Raw genomic sequence first — 19,549 nt, forward strand, 5'->3', positions numbered from 1 at the left:
CTGTCTCGTTAAGCAGATTTATTTTTGAGCATTTGGCTGTATGTATATGAGTTTGTGTTTAGTCTTTTTATATGTATATATATGTGTGTATTTAAATGATTATTTTTTATACATTATAGAATAGTATTTCTACTCTATAGGCCTAATGTATAAAGAAATTAAATCATTTAAATACTTTATACATTATAGGGTAGTATTTCTAGAATCGATTAAGATTTTTTTATGACAAATACAACTCACATAAAAAAAAAACAAAAAAAAATCAACAACTGTGAGGAGCCAGAAGGGAGAGACATTGGCACAGTTTTGGCACATTTTGTATTTTAGCTCTCGTATTTTTATTTCTTTTATATATGGTTGATTATACTGCCAAAATATCTCGAATTTGAAATAATTAATGTAGAATAAGAGGTTTAACATATTATAATTGAATACCTTTGCATTTAAGGATGTTGAATATTGTCTAAAAGTTCATTTATTTCAGTATTTAATTTAAACAGTAAAAGTCACATTTCCAGACTCACCAGTATCCATTTATATAGTTAAAATCATTATTTCTGATTAATATATTATAACTTATTGGTTAACTTTGAGCAGTTCAACACAAGCAATGACACAGTTGTCTCCCATATGTGGTGGCACTAAAGCAATTTATCAGTCACACAAATAGTCTTATTCGTGTGACTGATAAATTTTCCCAAGTGGTCTAAATATATATATATATATATATATATATATATATATATATATATATATATATATATATATATATATATATATATATATATATATATATATATATATGAGTTGTTAGTAATGTAATTGTACTTCATTAAATTCATACTAAAACTAGAATGGTTTTAAGAATTTTTCAAACTTGAATATGAGTGATGATAATTTCAATTCAACTCTGCATTTTTACTGAAACATTTAAACTAGAACGGGCTTATCTAAAGTAGAAACGTCGGCAACAGGCAGTTTCACAGACACCTATTAATCGGGGTCCTTTTAACGGTGTCTTAAATGCATGTGGCGCGATGTGGATACCGGGAGGCTAACATAATTTGACAGCCGGGGAGCTGAAAACGTCTTTTCTATTTATAGAGAGGTTATTGTCAGACAAACACCATGTTTGCTCCTAACACGAGCAGCTGGTTTATTAGCAAGGTGAGTCTTTTTTTTACTTGTATTGACAGTGAATTTAAAGGAACTACAAAGAGCTTTGCATTAGCTAAGCGGCTAACCCTCAACTCCATTTGTTGATGCTAGCTTTCTGGAGTTTAGTTTTACAATGCACTGTTTTGAAAGGAGTTTTAAATTAGCTTCTTCATATAACTAGCGTTTAAAAAATACGGGCTAAATATGTGTGTTTATGTATGTTACGCTAAAAAAATATTACAAATACAGGAACAAAATCTAAGTTGACAGAAGACAAACAAAGTTTACTTGGTATTAACACAGATATATTCTACGACTAAGGCTATTCATAGAAAATGTTGAGATAATGTTTTGATGCAGGTGAAAAACGTAGATCCAACATGCACAAGTAAATGTTGATGTAAACATTGGGATCTTTGTGTTGATACTTTTACCAGATCGAGCTTTTCCTCCGTTTTTAAGCATAAGTCATTTGAAAATGATATCGGTTACAAATGATATCGGTTTTTTTTTTCTTATTTCGAGAGACTCATTTTCGAACATCAACGATTATTACAGAAGGTAAACTGCATAAAACCGTACAAACAGGGGCGGAGCTAGATGGGTGGCCAGGGGTGGCCATGGCCACACTTAGCCAATCATTGGCCATCCCTACTATTTATTTCCCTCTGATACAGAGGGTGGCAGCAGTGATACCCTGAAGTGGAATATTCAAAACATTAAATTTTTTTGTGGTTAATTATACACATCAATATCCTAACATCAAAGATGATAAGTACAGAATTCCTGCTCTTTTCAGAACTAGATGTTGTGTTTTATGGGGTATATAGAACATTATCTGCGAGTCTTCCGTGAAATTATCAATAAAAAACAAATTTTTATATAAACTTATCAAATAATAAATCTATGTAGATACTAGTGCTTGTAAATGTAAATTTTATGCCGAAGGTTTATTGATACAAGCAGGTAAGTAATGACAATGGAAACGATTTACGCCCCAGAACTCAAAACTGAAAGAGTTTTATCCACTACACCTTTTATCTAGAAATCATGGATGTTTAAATATATTAGGGCTGCAACAACGAATCGATAAAATCGATAAAAATCGACTTTTAAAAGCGCTGGCAACGAATTTCATCATCGATTAGTTGTGTCGCGCGATTATTGCGTCATCCGCCGCGCCGTCATCACTGCCTCTTGACTGAAAGAGGAAGAAAAAAAAATACGGCAGAGCGAGTCAGCGCCGCAGGTGCAGTGTTGCCAACTCCGCGACTTTTCAGACCCCTCCAGCGACTATTTTTCAAAAAAGCGACTAGCGACAAATCTGGCGACTTTTTTCGGTGTCACTGGCGGCTTTTGGAGACTCTTACGTGAAAGCATGTATCGTTCCTACTCTGCCGTGGGGCGCCTCCCCCACACCAACCGCGTTTTCCCGCAGTAGTCCCTCTCAGTCAGAGCCTCAGCGTCCAGACTGCAAATGAAGCGCGCATGCACCGGGATTGACGGCGCAAATTGATCACAATAATTAAAATAGCCTGTGCTTTGTAAAGCGAAAAAAGTGATAACATGCAACTTTTTTCAAAAGAAATTAACATGGCACGGAACCACCATGTTTGTTTGGTTTTAAAGTGGGGGAAACGTTACGTTAGTTTCTCAGGTAGCTCATCTGATGCTTTCCTTACCTACCTACAGACAGTTACTTACAGACAGTGATAAGGTTGGCTACTTATTTTACTTTTAATTTCATTTGAATTAGCTTAAGCAGCGTTTATATTTACTTTATAAATAAATTAACTTGCAAATTATGAGGGCAAGACTTTTAAAGTTTAAATCTTCTGGCAAAGATAAAGTAAAGAAGATCCTGCAATTTATGGAAGTAAAGCAGAATAAAATCCAGCAAGATCAGTAATATGTCAATTAATTATCTGCCACATTCCCATGTAAATATCTGTCTTTGGAGGATGTGTTTTTTAGCACCCCTAGTTCTCTCATTTTTATTCCAAATACAATTTATAATTTGAATCACAGGGCTATTTTTATCTCTATGGTTCAGTATTTTCTCAAGTAGCAACTTTAACTGCTGTACTTTCCTGTCTTAAAAGGCAGAACTCTTCTAGTCTAAAAAAACTCATTTGTTGAAATGGGGGGGCCTATTGTTTGAACCCCTTAGAGGCTTTTAAAAACAAAAATGTCTTTTTATGCGCTTTATGAAACAAAGTACCCTATATTTTGTGGATGTACAGCTACATTTCTCATGTAAGTTTGCGTAGTTTTAACACAAACATTTATTTTTCATATTGCACCAGTACAGTTAATGAGCAACCTGTACTTGTGTGCTTGTTTGTTCTGTCTAAAATGTTTATTTTGGAATAAAGAGGTTAATATAAAAAATATATTTTGTTCGATTCATCGATTAATCGAAAAAATAATCGTCCGATTCATCGATTTTTAAAATAATCGTTAGTTGCAGCCCTAAAATATATGTGTCCATTTGTTAGCAAAGGCTGTAGGAAAGTATATTTTGGCTTTATTTAGAAAATATGGATGTTTTGCTTTTTAATTTTGCTGTGGAAACAGTATAGATTGACCCTGAGGTTCTGGTGCCGATCCACTTTCCGCCACCCCTCAGTGTACATTGGTTATTGCCTGGCCACCCTTATTTCTGGCCACCCAAATTTCCGGCTACGCCTCTGCATACAAAGTCAAACCAACACGCATAACTTCTTTTTTCAAAACTGCTTTTTAGTCGCCATCAAGATTTATTTTGCATACTTGTTGCAGTATATTGAATATCTTTTATAGTTCATTTTAACAGTGAGTCTCCCTGAGACAGTTTTTGAATGAAAGTTCACGATATGGTTAAAATCAGAGCTAGTGTAGGAGCCTGAAATCAGTCTGCTCTGCCATGTGAAAATAGGTTTGATGTTTTTGGGTTCGCTGTATAGTTTGAACACCCAGTTTTGTCTATAATTTAATCCTCTGAACCAAGCTGTCTTTTTTTGGATGGAAGCTGCAGGTTATAGTCTATTTTAGGCAGCACAGTTAATAAGCCTCCAAATTTAATGACATCAATGTCAAATTTTCTACCATCCTCCTGTAAGAATATAGCACATTCTCACTTCCTTTCTTCACAGCAAGGATTTAACTAACAAAATCAGGTTTATTCTAAATTTAGGTTCTAAAAAAATCCTCGCTTTTGCAAGCAGGACATTTAAGAATAATTGAAAACATGGTAGTATGAGACTAAATACAATGTTTACGTTTATTCAGACAACTACAAGGATAAGCTAATATCTAATGTACTTATAAATGCTTTGGTAAATTCTTAGCTGGGTTTTGCTGTACAGCTGTTTTTAGTCTTTATCAAAATGTCCTCTTTAAGGTTATCTGGTGGAGAGCTGCTGCCAGCATTGCCTGGTCTGTCCTGTTGTTGCTGCCCACCACTGCAGTTTTTATCACGCTCAGCAAGTTCAGTTTTCTTCACCCCATCCAGACAATTTCAGGTCAGTCACCACACTTGTTTTGTTGATAGAACACATTCTGTATATATAAAGATAAATGAATAAAAAACGATTTTCTTGTGACACCAGAATGCCTGTCTCTGCTGATGAGTGCCAGTTCGGTTTTCTCCTTCATACTGCTCAGTGGAGTCGTCATCATGGTGGGGTTCTTGATTTTGGAGTATTTTACGGGTGAGTGGTTTAGATGTCGTTTTTTATGATTTTCTTAACAGAAAGACTAAAAACAACAAAATATTAAGAGTTTTTTTTTTTTATTAGCATGAGTGCTACCCATAAACTGCTTTATTACACTCCTGTTAATCTTTTCAGGTTTCTATGGGTAGATTCTATTAAAAAAAAGTTTTAATAAATCTCTCTGTATCTGTAGTTATCCCGACTATTGCCTGCTCAAAAATTGCGTTGTTGGGTCAGCTGCTCCACCCTCGCCAGGTTATCAGCTCCCTTGCCCACTGTCTAATGGGGATGGTTGTCGGCTGGTGTTGCGCTGTCACCGTGGGTCAAAGATATGAGACCCTCGGGTACCCTGGTAAAAGTAGTGATGGGTAAGACATGAGTATTTTTTGAGTGTTTAGCACTTCAACCAAAATCTAACTCCTTCTGTATCTTTCATCCCCAACAGTCAACCTCAGATGTACCTGAATGAGTACCACCTTGTCTTTTTGCTGGCGGGAGCATTTGTTGGGTTTTCTCACAGTCTGCTGGGAGTGATCCATAACATGAATTATGTCTGCTTTCAAACTGTTCAGGTTTGTCACATGAGCATCATTAATAATGTCACTCAGTCTGAATGGCTATATTTCAGGATGTTGATCATAACAAATATTAATACTAAACATTTTATATAATGCTTAACAGTTGAGTTTGTGCCAGAAAATTGAACACTCAAAATGGAGATGAAATAAAGAAATAAACCCTCGCTGCCATGAGAACAAGTCAGATATCTGCCAGAAACTTGATAACTTTGATACTGTGATTTGCTTCTGAAACTTGCTAATAAAAATCTAGACTTTAACAGACATATCTTTTTTAATGATAAGATCTCTATTTTTTTAGCACAATTATTCATAAACTTCAAAAAATGTAACATTAAAAGTGACTTTTTAAATTAGATAAAACCACCATTAAATGTATACATTTGGAATATTTTTTTGAAACGTCAAACTTTTTACTTGAAATCACTTTATTCCCATTATTTCAGTTAAAATAAATCCTTTAGACAAACATAGAGAAGATTCATATCTGAGATGGGTATATGTAATCTTCTGACCTGCAATCTGCTTTCCCAACAACCCTTACTGCAAACGATAATACTGATTTATACCTCTTACTAAGGGTAAACCAATTTCTGTCTCCTCAGCAATACAAATACCTCCACTTCAAGGGGTCCCTGCCTTTAGTGCTGAAATGCAGCACAATTCAAGCATTTTACTCTGTTAGGAACTTCATAATTGTTTATTTCTTTCTGGGTAAGTGCCTACTTTTTCAAAGACTTTTTATCTAAAGAAATTTGAATCAAGTCTTAGACATAAAGTGTGCTTTGAACTGTTATTTAATGGAAATTCCTATAATGGCAACCTGTTTTCCCTTTTTGCACATTTATATTGATATGAATCCCTTTGTTTAGGTTACATTCCGAAAACATGGATCTGCAAAACTCTGAATCTTCATTTGGACAGGTAAACGTTTTAGAAACAAGTTTTGTATATTTTGTTGGGCTTTCAGAGCTTTGAGAGGAATTGGATTAAGATTGTTGTGTAAAACTCTTCTTCCTCCTCCAGCTCTGTCCATCCTCTTGACAGCATTTCTGGACTTGTGGACCTCTCCCTCCTCTACCACCTCTGGATCAATGCGTCCTTCCTCCTCTTCACTTGGTACATCACATTGCTGCTTTTTAGGATCTTTGTCACAGAGGTGTGTGAACTCATTTATTTTTATTTTATTAATTTTCTCCTACATAGTCACTGTAAAAGTATCCATTTGTGATGGAATACTAACACCGTTACATAAAATGTGTACATACAATACGTTTGAGTAGACTTTTCAATTCATTCAATGTCTGATCTGACTATATGGTAAATGGAGTACCCTAAGGTTGCGTTTATCGTCTTAAGTACCGTAATTTTCGGACTATAAGCCGCACCTGAATATAAGCCGCAGAAGATAAATTGCATGATTTGTACATATACAAGCCGCACCGGACTATAAACCGCAGCGGTTCTATTTCCTTTGTTTACTGCCAAACTGACTGCCTTTAACTTAAAAGCTGTATCATATGCATTTCAACGTTTGTTTTCCATTATGAGGGTGTCACACAAACTGTCTTGCGCTCGCAATGTCCGTCTTTCTCTGAGTCCGCTTCCAGAGGATGTCTGGATTCCCGCGTGCACGGCTACTTGTGTGTTGAAGCAAATGTGACGTCAACATGGTGGATGGTAAAATCCATAGATTTAGGTACCGTATTAACCCAGTGGCCGTTAGCTGTAAAAGTCCATAGATAAGCCGCATTGTTGTATAAGCCCCAAGGTCGAAAAATGGGGAAAAAGGAGCGGCTTATAGTTCGAAAATTACGGTAAATTACAGCTGCGCTGGATGTTAAAATTACAGAAAGTGCTTTGAGTAAACAATGTTAATGTTTACTCAAATCCATCTTTAACAAAATGCTTTCTAAATTAAGATGCATATATTATGCTCTAATTTCTTTTTATATTATTTCTACATTTTATTTAAAAGCCGTGCAGCAGGATTGTGTTGGTATTTCTTTAACCTTTGCAGATTTAGACAACAAACTTCATTGTAAACATATATTTTTTTCATGTGTGAGGGACCAATAAAAATGGTGCATTTTACTAAGAGAAGCATTTTGTATAAGGTTTCCTAGGAATGCAGCTTGTTGTATTTGGTTTTATTTTATTAATTTTCTCCTACATAGTCACTGTAAAAGTATCCATTTGTGATGGAATACTAACACCGTTACATAAAATGTGTACATACAATACGTTTGAGTAGACTTTTCAATTCATTCAATGTCTGATCTGACTATATGGTAAATGGAGTACCCTAAGGTTGCGTTTATCGTCTTAAGTACCGTAATTTTCGGACTATAAGCCGCACCTGAATATAAGCCGCAGAAGATAAATTGCATGATTTGTACATATACAAGCCGCACCGGACTATAAACCGCAGCGGTTCTATTTCCTTTGTTTACTGCCAAACTGACTGCCTTTAACTTAAAAGCTGTATCATATGCATTTCAACGTTTGTTTTCCATTATGAGGGTGTCACACAAACTGTCTTGCGCTCGCAATGTCCGTCTTTCTCTGAGTCCGCTTCCAGAGGATGTCTGGATTCCCGCGTGCACGGCTACTTGTGTGTTGAAGCAAATGTGACGTCAACATGGTGGATGGTAAAATCCATAGATTTAGGTACCGTATTAACCCAGTGGCCGTTAGCTGTAAAAGTCCATAGATAAGCCGCATTGTTGTATAAGCCCCAAGGTCGAAAAATGGGGAAAAAGGAGCGGCTTATAGTTCGAAAATTACGGTAAATTACAGCTGCGCTGGATGTTAAAATTACAGAAAGTGCTTTGAGTAAACAATGTTAATGTTTACTCAAATCCATCTTTAACAAAATGCTTTCTAAATTAAGATGCATATATTATGCTCTAATTTCTTTTTATATTATTTCTACATTTTATTTAAAAGCCGTGCAGCAGGATTGTGTTGGTATTTCTTTAACCTTTGCAGATTTAGACAACAAACTTCATTGTAAACATATATTTTTTTCATGTGTGAGGGACCAATAAAAATGGTGCATTTTACTAAGAGAAGCATTTTGTATAAGGTTTCCTAGGAATGCAGCTTGTTGTATTTGGTTTTATTTAGGCCTACCAGAGTTAAGGGTGTTGAATATAAATACACAGAATACTTTTCATTTATTTGTTAAGAGAAAAAAAACCCCAAAACTTTAAATCTTGATTGCAATAGGCAAAATTGTTTTAAAGTTCAAGGGGTGTAAATATTTCAGGTGTTCAGCTTGATCTCTTATTGTGCGTTCAGAGCGGACCCGGTGTCCGCGGCGAGTTCTTTGGATACACATTGAATTCTTATGTAAACCATGCGGCGAAGAGTGGTGAAGCGGCCAGCAATGAATCTCATGTTGATAGTTGTCACTGCTTTGCTCTCACTTCATGCTACTTGATGGAGCTGAGGTGTTGTCAAACAGCTGCACTGCATGGAGAGAGAGGAGCAGTGATCAGGGAAACTAGCTAGACTTTTCTATGAAATCGCGACTCTGCAGCCAATCAGGGATGAAGTTTTTTTTTTTTTTTCACTTAATATGGAATACAGACAACATGATGTTAAAAATGTAAAAGTAAAGAATGCTCTAAAGAGGTTTTTAGGTGGCTTTAAAAAAAGCCAATTTAATTTAGTCCTAGATGGACTGTTAATCAGCCTCACTTGCCTCCAGCACAGAGCAGAGTCTGTCGCTGCCCACTGCCCAGCATCTGTGCTTTCTGAAGGGGTAGGTTTATAAGGAAGTCCTACAAAATCCGACCGAACCAAAGCGGACTCTTTTTTTTCCCTTTAGAGCTTTTGGGGCTTTTCCAAAAAAATCATGGTCTCCCCAAGGCGATTCAAAAGTTGTTCATAGAAAACAAGTTAGCAGCAGTCCTTGATGTTAAGGTTCACCTGTGCTTTTATTGTAAAATGAGAGATCTTGACAGGAAATGACATGGGGTTGCCAGGGGTAACGGCAGGTCCAAAGCAGAGGGTCTGGGAAGCTGGTGATTAATTAAATATTGAATAATCATTCCAGCCACTAAAACAGATAAACATGTGATGTTTCTCAATAAGTTAATATCCTGAAACGAGCGCAGCACTAACATCTGCCAGGAATGGCCGTAATTAAAAATAATTCTATCTTAAAAACCAAATCAGCACAAGGGATAGTTTTACCTGCACAAAGGAAGATGCGTCTTATTCAATTTGGAGCTTAATGGGGGGATAGTTTACCTCTGGATAACCTAAAAAAATCATCTTGAAACTAGTAGCACGCATTGTCTTTTTGTGTTTTTTTTTTTTTTTTTTTTTTTTTTACAAATAAATATTTTAGATGTACAAACCTACACTCACTCTTCACTCTATTTGCTGAGTTTGTTTCCTCCACATCAGTGGGGTGTCGGCTTCCTGTAGCTGAAGCTCCTCTAATTTGATGACGGGGTCGAGGGTGTAAACACTGCATCTAAAATGCAGAGCAATGAACTACCCACAGGGCTTGTGAAAAATCTTAGTGGACACCAAGCTCACTCTGTATGCACCATTTGCCTTTAATTTATCTCTAAGCCCACAGTTTTAATGTTACGCCGGTTTAAAGATCATATCAATCCCAGCATAAACGCATTATCTTAATAAGTGAATATAATGTCCCTACAGACACAATTTCTTCCTGCAGGTGTACAGCTTTCCTGTCCAGTCAACTTTTACTGATGATTCCCACCTGTGTCTTCCCAAAGTTCTTGCTGATAAACAACCAATGATCTCGAAGGTACATAGAAAATATGACTTGCAGATTATTGGATTATAATTAATTGCTCAGTGACCCTTTCCTCTTTTCAAATGTTAGTTTCTAGCCCTGCAGGACTTGTCTCTGTTGTCCAAACATTCTCCATTAAGACGCAGTGAAGTCTTCAGTCTCAGTCAGCCAGGTCTGCCCTGATTTTCACACCCAAAATAATATGCTTTATATTTTTCTCCTTCTGTTGAAAACCTGCTGGTTTCAGTTTAAGTCAAAAAGTTATTTTCTTTTTTTCATATTTGTCAGGTGGACATCCTCATAACTGGAATACGGTGAGTAAAGAGTGTCTGGCTCTGCTGGCTGATCTCACGCAGAGACTTGTGGCGTATCATGAAACCGTAGCGACCAACGGGAGAGCTAAATCTCTGTCAAGTGGAAGTGAAAGGAAAAGTTCTTCTGAAACATCAGGTAATTCTTCTTATATGTGCTTTATTAGGATTCATTTCCAAATTAATAATGTTTTTATATTTTCTACTGACATTTAAGTAACCTCTGGTACGGAAGACCTGATGAGTCCCAGACCCACTTTCCTAATGAGGACTCCAGCTTCTGTTTTTACACGTTCGGTTGCCGGAGGGCCGCACAGCCCCCTGACAGCACCGTTCACGCCCGACCTGGACAGCCCTTTCGCTTCCCCGGCTCTGCGTCGCCTTACTGCTCAGGTTGATCAGTGCTCGCCGTGGCACGGCTCGGTGCAGAGCCCACACATCATGAGAAGGGTGCCCAAACTCTGGTCCACCTCCACAGGTCAGAGGAGGCTTAAAGTCAGACTGTTTTACATTTATTTGTCTTAATGTTTAAGCATACAGCTTACACTACTTAACTTCTGATGTCCACCTGTTTTTACTTTTAAGCATAAGTAATGAGTTTATGTGTCTGTTCTCAGAGTCGCAGGTCAGCAGCAGCTCGCCACCCTCTCCAGCCTCGGTTCCCAGTCCAAAACAAGAACCTGCCAAACCGAGCTTTCTGGGGCAATTCCTTCAGAATAGAAAAGAACAGGTACTAAAACATCATCACAGAACAAAGTTATGAGCTTATTGCAGTGCCAAGCAAAAGTATTTGCCTTATGATTAACACCTTTGGATATTCTTTTGTGTAGCAAGAAATAACCATTTATTTTATTGATTTTTTTTTTGTTATGTCAACAGAAAGTGTATGAAAACTTAAAAGAGAAAGATGCATTCAGTGCCACCGCCATGTTTTAATGTGGGATCTCTGTTTCCGTAACACTTATTTTTAGATGACTGGTCAAACTCTGCTCAGAGATTTTCAGAACTGTATAACAATATTTTGGTTTTAAGTTTTTCACAACTTTATTCCAAAATATTTTTTGGAATAAAGCACTAGAGAATCTTGTGCTTCAGAGGATTTCTGTTGAGCCTCAAGGCAGTGATGGTGCTGCCTTATTCAGGTATAGGGCTGCTCAGTTATGGGGAAAATTCATATCTCTATTTTTTTAGCACAATTATTCATAAAATTTAAATAATTGAACATTAACAGTGACTAAAACGCTAATTTTCTCCAGTGGGAGGCAAATTAAGTTACCAGCGTTAATCCAAAATTTTTTTTTTTTGTAGGGGTGTCAGGGACTGATCAGTCAGGCAAAGGACAAAGGTGTAGAAAAAATAATCTTCCATTTTTGCCATGGTAATAACAAACGAAATCCATCAAAAGTCTCAAAATTCATGGGAAAAAAATGGGCTCAAAAGAAAACTTGGACAAATCTAACCAAGAATAACAAACCTGAAATGACCTCCACAATGAACACGGAGTATTTAAACACATAGGCTACCCTACAAACAACAAGGAGAGGAGGGAGAAAACTAACAATAAATAAACTTAGACGACTAACTGAAAACTACAAATTATAACTAATAATATGAAACTAAGACATTTAAACACCAAAATGTATTTTTGAACAGTGGATCTTTGACTTTTTGCCAGCATTTCCAGAGTCGAATCCCCCTCTTTCAGCTGCTTATACGATTCATTCACCTCCTGGTGTTACATCATATTTGCTCCCTGAGCTACTTCCTTCAACCTCAGTAAAAGAAAAACGGTGATCTTCAGATACTGTACATAAGGTGTTTACTAAATGTGTGCACCCATATTAGCAAACATCCTAAAACAGATATGCTGTGTGAAAGAAACATTAAAATACAGGCACTGAAAGAGTTGGAGGAACCGCCACAGGCAGGTAATATATTATAAATACTGGGAGGACTGGATAAGTATTTGTCTAAAGGCTTCACTGGCTGCCATGTCTTGACGGACGTTTCTTCTGTTCCATGTAGCCTCTGGGTTTATGACCAGTGGTAGCTTTGCTTCTGCTTTTATGAACCGAATAAGTCCTGCAGAGCTACGATACAGGAGTTCAATCTGATGCACGCAGCAGCCTGTTGATCTAGACGTTCGCTTCTCCAAAGGAGCCTCTAATGCTGTACTGCATGTAGCTGATAAAGGAATTATATTTATAATATAACATAAACTTGAATGCTAAACTGTTGCAATTCTCCTCCAGAGCACAATGTGACCCAGCAGCTGCATCAACCAGCTGATACAGCGGCTCAGTGCACTGCTTTCCGCTGTTGCTTCAGAGTTGAATGGTACTTATTTAACCAAACGGTTTACAGATTGCTTCCTCTGAGTTACTGGGCTCTCCCTGATCCTGTGGGTGCATATCACCAGATGTGATATGCACCCACAGCAGGGACCAACATGTAAACAGCTTGGAGGAGACGCTGCTATTGACGCAGCACCAGCAGCCTGGTCACGTCACATTTCACATCTTAATGCGACATCTTAGTCCGCGTTAGAACCAAATAAGTCTGGGGTAAAACAAAATAAGAAAAATATCTGCATGATTAATGAGTCTACAGCAGAGCAATCAATTTGCAACAGAAATGGCATGGGAGTTAACTCTGTGTGAAGGAGCAAAATAATTGATGTTTTCATTGCTATGATCATTGAAAACCCAGATGGTAATCAAGATTAAGATACAATTAACCGCTTAGCCCTAGTCGGGTATCATTATTAATGCATAAATATGGAGAAAATGAAAAAAGCTACTCGAAGTGATCTGCGGTCACTATGCTCTTCTGCAAATGCAGAGAGATGCTCAGTTGCATCAAAGCATCTTTTTATGGGGAGGAATCTTTCATATTTTGATTAAGAATGTTAGGATTAAACAGCATCCATACTATTAGGTTGTGTTTAGCGTTTCATTGTATGAGAGAGATTTGAAATATTGCTGTTTTACAGTATTTGAGTGGATGATGCCGATTGAAACTTTAAACATTTAAGCAGCCTGAATTAAAAATTGCCCTGTTAGTCTTTCCAGTTTTGCACTTAAGATTTATTCACTCAAAAACTGTAATCAGATTGAAATCAAACTTGTTTTTCTTGTCAGATAGTAGAGCTAAAAGAAGCCAGTGTCTGTGTGTAACTTAAAACATTCTAGATCGTTTAAATTTGTTGAAAAGGTGATTTATAAGGAATCCTAGTTGCAGTTTTCTGCCTTTTTTTCCTGGAAGCATGTCTCCACTTTAAACAGTGGTTTAGGATGAGTGATGTCTATTATTTAAAAACCCTTATCTGTTTAATATCAAACCACTTCTTTACTTGCTTGTCTCATTCAGGTTAAAATGTTCATGGCAAAGCGAGTGCTGATAATGTATTTGTTTAACAAGGTAAGGATGTGGTAACTATATGCATGAACACCGAGGGGCGGCTGCATGATCATATCTGACATAGATGTTCATTTATCTCTAACAATCACTAATCCACCTTCTGGTTCTGGGCCTTATCTTGTTTGCATTACTAATGTAGCTCTTTTCCATCTAGCTGTTACACTGAGCCTTGCTAATTACCTTAAAAGCTTGGATTAAGGAGTCATGTAACATGTCCTGCGAAACTCCTGCTTGGTGATGGAACCTGTGATATTTGTGTTAATGAAATATTGATGAAACTTTTCTAATCACTTTGAGGCTCTTGCTGTGTCAATTACGTGTCACCAATGTACAGTTGTTGGTACTTTGTCTCCTGAGATTTATGCTCCTTCCTCTGACTGCTGCATGTACCGTAATTAGACCCACAAATGTCACCAACTCTTGATTTACAGCCGCGCATGTTGGAAAGAAACGTTTAGATATTTACGAGTGACTTTTGTGTTTCATGTTTATTTAAAAAAAAAGACAAATTAAATTTACTTACAGTGTAATGTTAAGAACAAAAAAAAACAATTACTTTAAGAATAAACTTTTAGAAGGTTGGATTCTTCTAATTTTAATTAATTAGAATTTCATTAAAAAGCTTATTTTATTTAATTATTATAGTAAAAGAGCGAAGTGTGCTAAGAGTTAATTTCAGTAATTTTGATTGTCTCTTCCAAAAAGGATTTTTAATGCAGAAACTTCTAAGTTGTAGAATTCCTGATCACATAATACTGCTATAAAGCATAATACTGCTTTACAAGTCTTATTGTTGGGGTTAAATCTTTTAAATAAATGTTTTTGCTGACTGTTTTCTTCTGCAGCTTCCAGAAGCCTCTAGTCAGGCTCTCTTCGCTGACAGTCAGGCTCACATCTGGGCGCTAGAAGGTAGGAAGAGTTATCTCTGCTTCAATGACCAATCAAATAAAACTCACTACTGCAGCATGTTTCTCATTTCCTCCTGTGTCCGTCCTGCAGCGCTGTCTTACCTTGTTCAGGCATCCTTCACAGAGGATCAGTTTGGAGTTGTTCAGACTACATTACCCAGCATTCTCGGCTCCATGCTGCACTTACAAGAGGCAAGTTGAGATGTTTTGGTTTTGTCCTTATGAGAGGGATTTCTGTAGCCAAATTCTGCTCTACTTTATTACTAGCTGCAGTCAGGATTGTTCCTTTTGTTTTGTTTTTCAGAAGAAATAAAACTATAGAAGTTGGTTACCTGTAAGTAAATTAGTTATTTTAAGGTTTAAAAAGAGAAACCCACCAGGTGTTTCTACACCTTCCTAATAGTGACCAGCCAGATTGAAGTCGTCCAGTCAGGCTTCTGTCCTCGCCACATTGCAGAGACTGGTTCACACATCCATATAAATGCTGAATGGAAAAACCACAACGCTGGTGTTATTGGACCTTAGTGCAGCATTCTACACTGTTGATCACTCTTATTTTATCAGAATGTTTCGAAAACTGGGTTATCCTTTCTGGTAAATCACTGGACGGGTTTAAATCATGCTTGTAGGAAGAGGGTAGCTTTACATTAGAGACCACAAAAATCAAAACTTAAATCTTTGTTTACCAAGAACCAAAAATGGAAAAGTTGTGTTTTTATATTCCACTAATTTGAAATAAAGTGCTGAAACACTATACAATTGAGATTAATATATATTCTTTGAGTGAATTTGTCCTTGAACTTCTCAGCCTTTTGCAACATTTCAGGCTTCGAACATGCTTATATAAAATAAGAAAAGGAACAAAATTTAATGGATATTTATAACTTTACCAAAAAAAAAAAAAAAAAAGCTGGTTGTGTAAAATTACTAAGCCCCCTTGACTTAATAGTTTGCAGCACCATCTTTTGATGTGATTACAGCTGTAGTCTCTTGGGGTGTGTCCATCAGTTCTGCAATGAGTGATGGAATTTTTTCCCCTTCTTTCTGCAAAACAGCTGGAGCTCAATGAGGCTGGATGGAGAGCGTTTGAACAGCAGTTTTCAGTTCTTTCCACACATTCAGGTCTAAACTTGGCCTTTCTAACACCTGGATGTGTTTAATTGTGGACCATTCTATTGTAAATTTTTCTTTATGTTTTGGATCATTGTCTTGTTAGAAGATAAATCTCTGCTGCAGTCATCTGCAGACTCCTAACAGGTTTTCTTCCAGAATGCTCCTGTATTTTGCTCCATTCATATTCCCATCAATTTTAACCATCTTCCCTGTCCCTGTTGTACGGAAAACACACCCAAACCATGATGCAGCCACCACACTTGACAGTGCGGTTGGTGTGTTCAGGGTGATGAGCTGTGCCAAATATGCTGTTTTTGTTCATTGTTGCCAGAAAGTTTAATTTTGGTTTCATCTGACCAGAGCAGCGTCTTCCTAGCCTGACGTAGTCCGACTCAATTCTAGTCAGAATATGAGTCTGATACTGCTCCATAGAGCTGTGATTATGGGGCGTGTTTCGAACGAACCAGGAAAAAAAATGCCTCTGCACTCAATTGGATAGACCTACAACCAATAAGAGCAACGGAGTGCGTGACGTATGTTAAGCGAGGCATAGTTGTTGTCCACAAAAATCAAAGCGTGCAGTTGCACGCCTAGAATAAGAATATGAGACTTGATCGCGTTTCTCTGTTCCTCTTTTAAAATTAATTTGCTTACGATATCTTCTAGAACAGACCTAATAGCAGAATCTACTCACCTAAACTCTCCAGCGGCAGCCATTATTGTTGTCACCCAAGCGCGCATTGGTCACGTGGTTGATTACGTTACTGTTTGTCATCTGTCCATCATCGTATAAAGCCCGCCCTGACAATTTGATTGGATCGCCTGACAGTGGGCTTTAATACTCGCGCTACTATGGAGCAGAGCCAGACCGAACTTCCCCGACCTCAAACTTTGTGGGCGGGACTAAGTTCTGACTGGCACCCAGGCTAGCGTCTTCCTTATTTGCTGTGTCTCCCAGGAGGCTTGTGGCAAACTTTAAATTAAACTTTTTATGGCTATATTAAAGAAATATCTTCCATAAATTGCAGATTTGTGCAGTATACGACTGATTGATGTCCTATGAACAGAGCTTCCCAACTCAGCTGTAGATCTCTGCAGTTCAATCAAAGTGATCATCGGCCTCTTGGCTGCATCTCCGTTCAGTCTTCTTCTTCTTTGAGCTGAAAGTTTAGAGGGATGGCAGGGTATTTGTAGATTCAAAGCAGTCTGGTCCTCCTTCTATTACAATATTATAAATTGCACAGTTCTCCTTGGGATGTTTAAAGCCGACTTTAAATTTGACCACAACAGTATCTCAGACCGACCAGGTGTGCTCATTGTTCTTCATGATGCTCTCTGCACTTTAAACAGACCTCTGAGACTGTCACAGAGCAGGTTTATACAGACTTAAAAACACACGTGGATTCTATTTATTATCATCAGTCATTTAGGTCAACATTGGATCATTTAGAGATCCTCTCTGAACTTCTGAAGAGTTTGCTGCACTGAAAGAAAAGGGGCTGATTAATTTGACGCTCCCCACTCTTCAGTTTCTTGTTTCTTAAAAGTATAAAATATCCAATAAATTTTGCTCCACTTCATGATTGTGTCCCACTTGTTGATTCTTTGCAAAAAATTGTAATTTTATATCTTTGTCTGAAGCCACAAATGTTTCAAAAGGTCGAAAAGTTTAAGGGGGCGGGATACTTTCGCAGGACTCTATAACCATCTTATTTTAATGATTAACTTTTATTCTCTTTAATTATGTTGTGTTGCCTCTATGCCACTACAACCTACATTTCTCAGGTTGAGCACCCTGACCTGTCTTGCCACTGGAATAAGCTTTCCCTGCCTAGCTTCATGTTGCAAAGACTAACTCATGTCATTTCGTCTGCAGGCTGTGGATCGACACTTCAAGCTGCCCCATGCTTCCAGCAAGCCACTCAGATCCACCAACAGCATGGAAGAATTCACCTACAAAACCCTGCGTTTTGCTCTTAGAGCCACACTCAAGACCGCCATTTACAGGATAACCACCACCTTTGGAAATCACTTAAAGTAAAAAAAAAAAAAACTTTTAAGAACAAAGATGTACTATTTGAGGCATTCCATATTCTGCACAGACTAATACTTTTTTTTTTCTTTTTCAAATTTCAGTGCTGTTCAGATGTCTGCAGAGCACTGGAAGAGACTGCAGCAGTTTTTGGAGTTCAAAGAATAAGACCCTGTACTTTGGTTTCTGCCCCTACTGTTTCTCATTGGTGTGATTTTTGCTGAACATGTAGACTAAAGAGAAACCCGTGAAAGAACATCATAGTGCCTCCCTGAACATTTCTCTGCAGTTTTATTGTATTGCAGATTGTATTGGACATGTCTGATCCTACATGGCACATGCAGGAAATGCATTAGAAAAAACCTACAGGCTGCAAATAATGGACTATAAAGACCTTTGTACAGCAAGTCATTAAAAGAAATATCGTTTGTAAAGAAAAATATAATTATCTGTGTTTGAAATTGTAAAAATGTGTTTGCCAATGTTCCTTTGGTGTTTACTTTTCAGCAGTATAGTCTTTTTCGGGGGTATGAGTGAAAAAGGCAAGAGTGATGCTATCTGTTTTTTAACGAGTTGTTTGTGGTCATGGTATCTAAAATCTGTTTTAGGTTTGATTTTGGAAATTTTTCTCAATTTGTGTCCTCAGTGAACACAGATCAGATCTTTGTTTCTAGATGCTTAGCTTGAAGTGGATGTTTAGGGTTTTATGCCCTGTTAGAACATACGCATAGATGGTTCAGCTCTTTAAGTTCATGTTTTTTTCAATAACCGTATAAACTTTTTTTCTCTTAGACTTCAATAATAATAAAAAAAAGTTTAGGATTCAAATATTTTTTTGCCTGGGACAGATTTTAAACTATTTTAATAAAACCCTAGCTTCTGTATTTTAAATACCACCTAATTTTATCCAGTTTTACCCCTTATTTTTCTAGCATACATTTAAAAGAGAACCAGTGAAAACAAATTGTTTAAAAAAAAAAAAAAAAGACCATATATTTGCATATGGAGTCTACTAACAATATCCTTCCTATAGACTCCTTATTCAGATGATCTGAAAAATAATCAATTGTATTTTGACAAAGTAATCACTAAATTACCAAACTTAATGTAATTTGACTGAACTTTTTCACAAAGCTTCATGGAGGGGCTGGAACTTCAGCTTTTTTGCTGAAGCAACCTTTTTAAAACATTGCAGCGGGAACTTAACGTGAAAACTGCATACCTTTGAAGGCTACTGTCAAAGCTTCCATTACTAGAAAAGCCTAACTTTATTAGCCAAACCTTAAAATCAGCAAATACACACGAGGGAAAAAGATTCAAATTTGAAAGTAGCTTTCAAATATATTTTTGCATCATTGGTGTTATAGAAAACTATTGCAAAAACCTTTTTTTTTTTTTTTTTTTTACATTTAAGCTTCTCTTGTGTGTTTTTTTTTTCTTTGTAAATTTTAGATTTCAACCTGTTAAACAACTAAATTATTTGCAACTAAAATAAATCAATTATATGCATTAGTGCCCCATATAGAGACTTCTACAAAGCCTCCAAGTTTGAAT

At 36.9% G+C, this 19,549-nt stretch overlaps 1 protein-coding gene across 1 annotated transcript; it reads left to right on the forward strand.

The window, feature by feature from the left end:
* Positions 1-1,001: 1,001 nt before the first annotated feature.
* ndc1 (NDC1 transmembrane nucleoporin) lies at positions 1,002-18,953 on the forward strand. Its single transcript, XM_038290807.1, has 18 exons — positions 1,002-1,167; positions 4,541-4,661; positions 4,749-4,850; positions 5,047-5,221; positions 5,299-5,425; positions 6,037-6,145; positions 6,304-6,355; positions 6,458-6,590; positions 10,131-10,223; positions 10,302-10,383; positions 10,500-10,661; positions 10,740-11,000; positions 11,140-11,252; positions 13,892-13,942; positions 14,788-14,851; positions 14,942-15,042; positions 17,840-18,000; positions 18,100-18,953. The coding sequence occupies exons 1-18, from the start codon at positions 1,129-1,131 to the stop codon at positions 18,161-18,163; spliced, it is 2,010 nt and encodes a 669-aa protein (XP_038146735.1). The 5' UTR covers positions 1,002-1,128; the 3' UTR covers positions 18,164-18,953.
* The last annotated feature ends 596 nt before the right edge of the window (positions 18,954-19,549 follow it).

This window comes from Cyprinodon tularosa, unplaced genomic scaffold (assembly GCF_016077235.1).
Source record: "Cyprinodon tularosa strain WSP-4 unplaced genomic scaffold, ASM1607723v1 ctg29, whole genome shotgun sequence".
NCBI lineage: Eukaryota > Metazoa > Chordata > Actinopteri > Cyprinodontiformes > Cyprinodontidae > Cyprinodon > Cyprinodon tularosa.

What these genes read in the sequence shown, in the direction of transcription:
- ndc1 (XM_038290807.1), top strand. Translation starts at nt 1,129, where the DNA reads ATGTTTGCTCCTAACACGAGCAGCTGGTTTATTAGCAAG. An exon ending in GATTTTGGAGTATTTTACGG is followed by an intron (nt 4,851 to 5,046) that starts GTGAGTGGTTTA and finishes CTGTATCTGTAG; the next exon opens with TTATCCCGACTATTGCCTGC. An exon ending in TTCAGAATAGAAAAGAACAG is followed by an intron (nt 11,253 to 13,891) that starts GTACTAAAACAT and finishes TGTCTCATTCAG; the next exon opens with GTTAAAATGTTCATGGCAAA.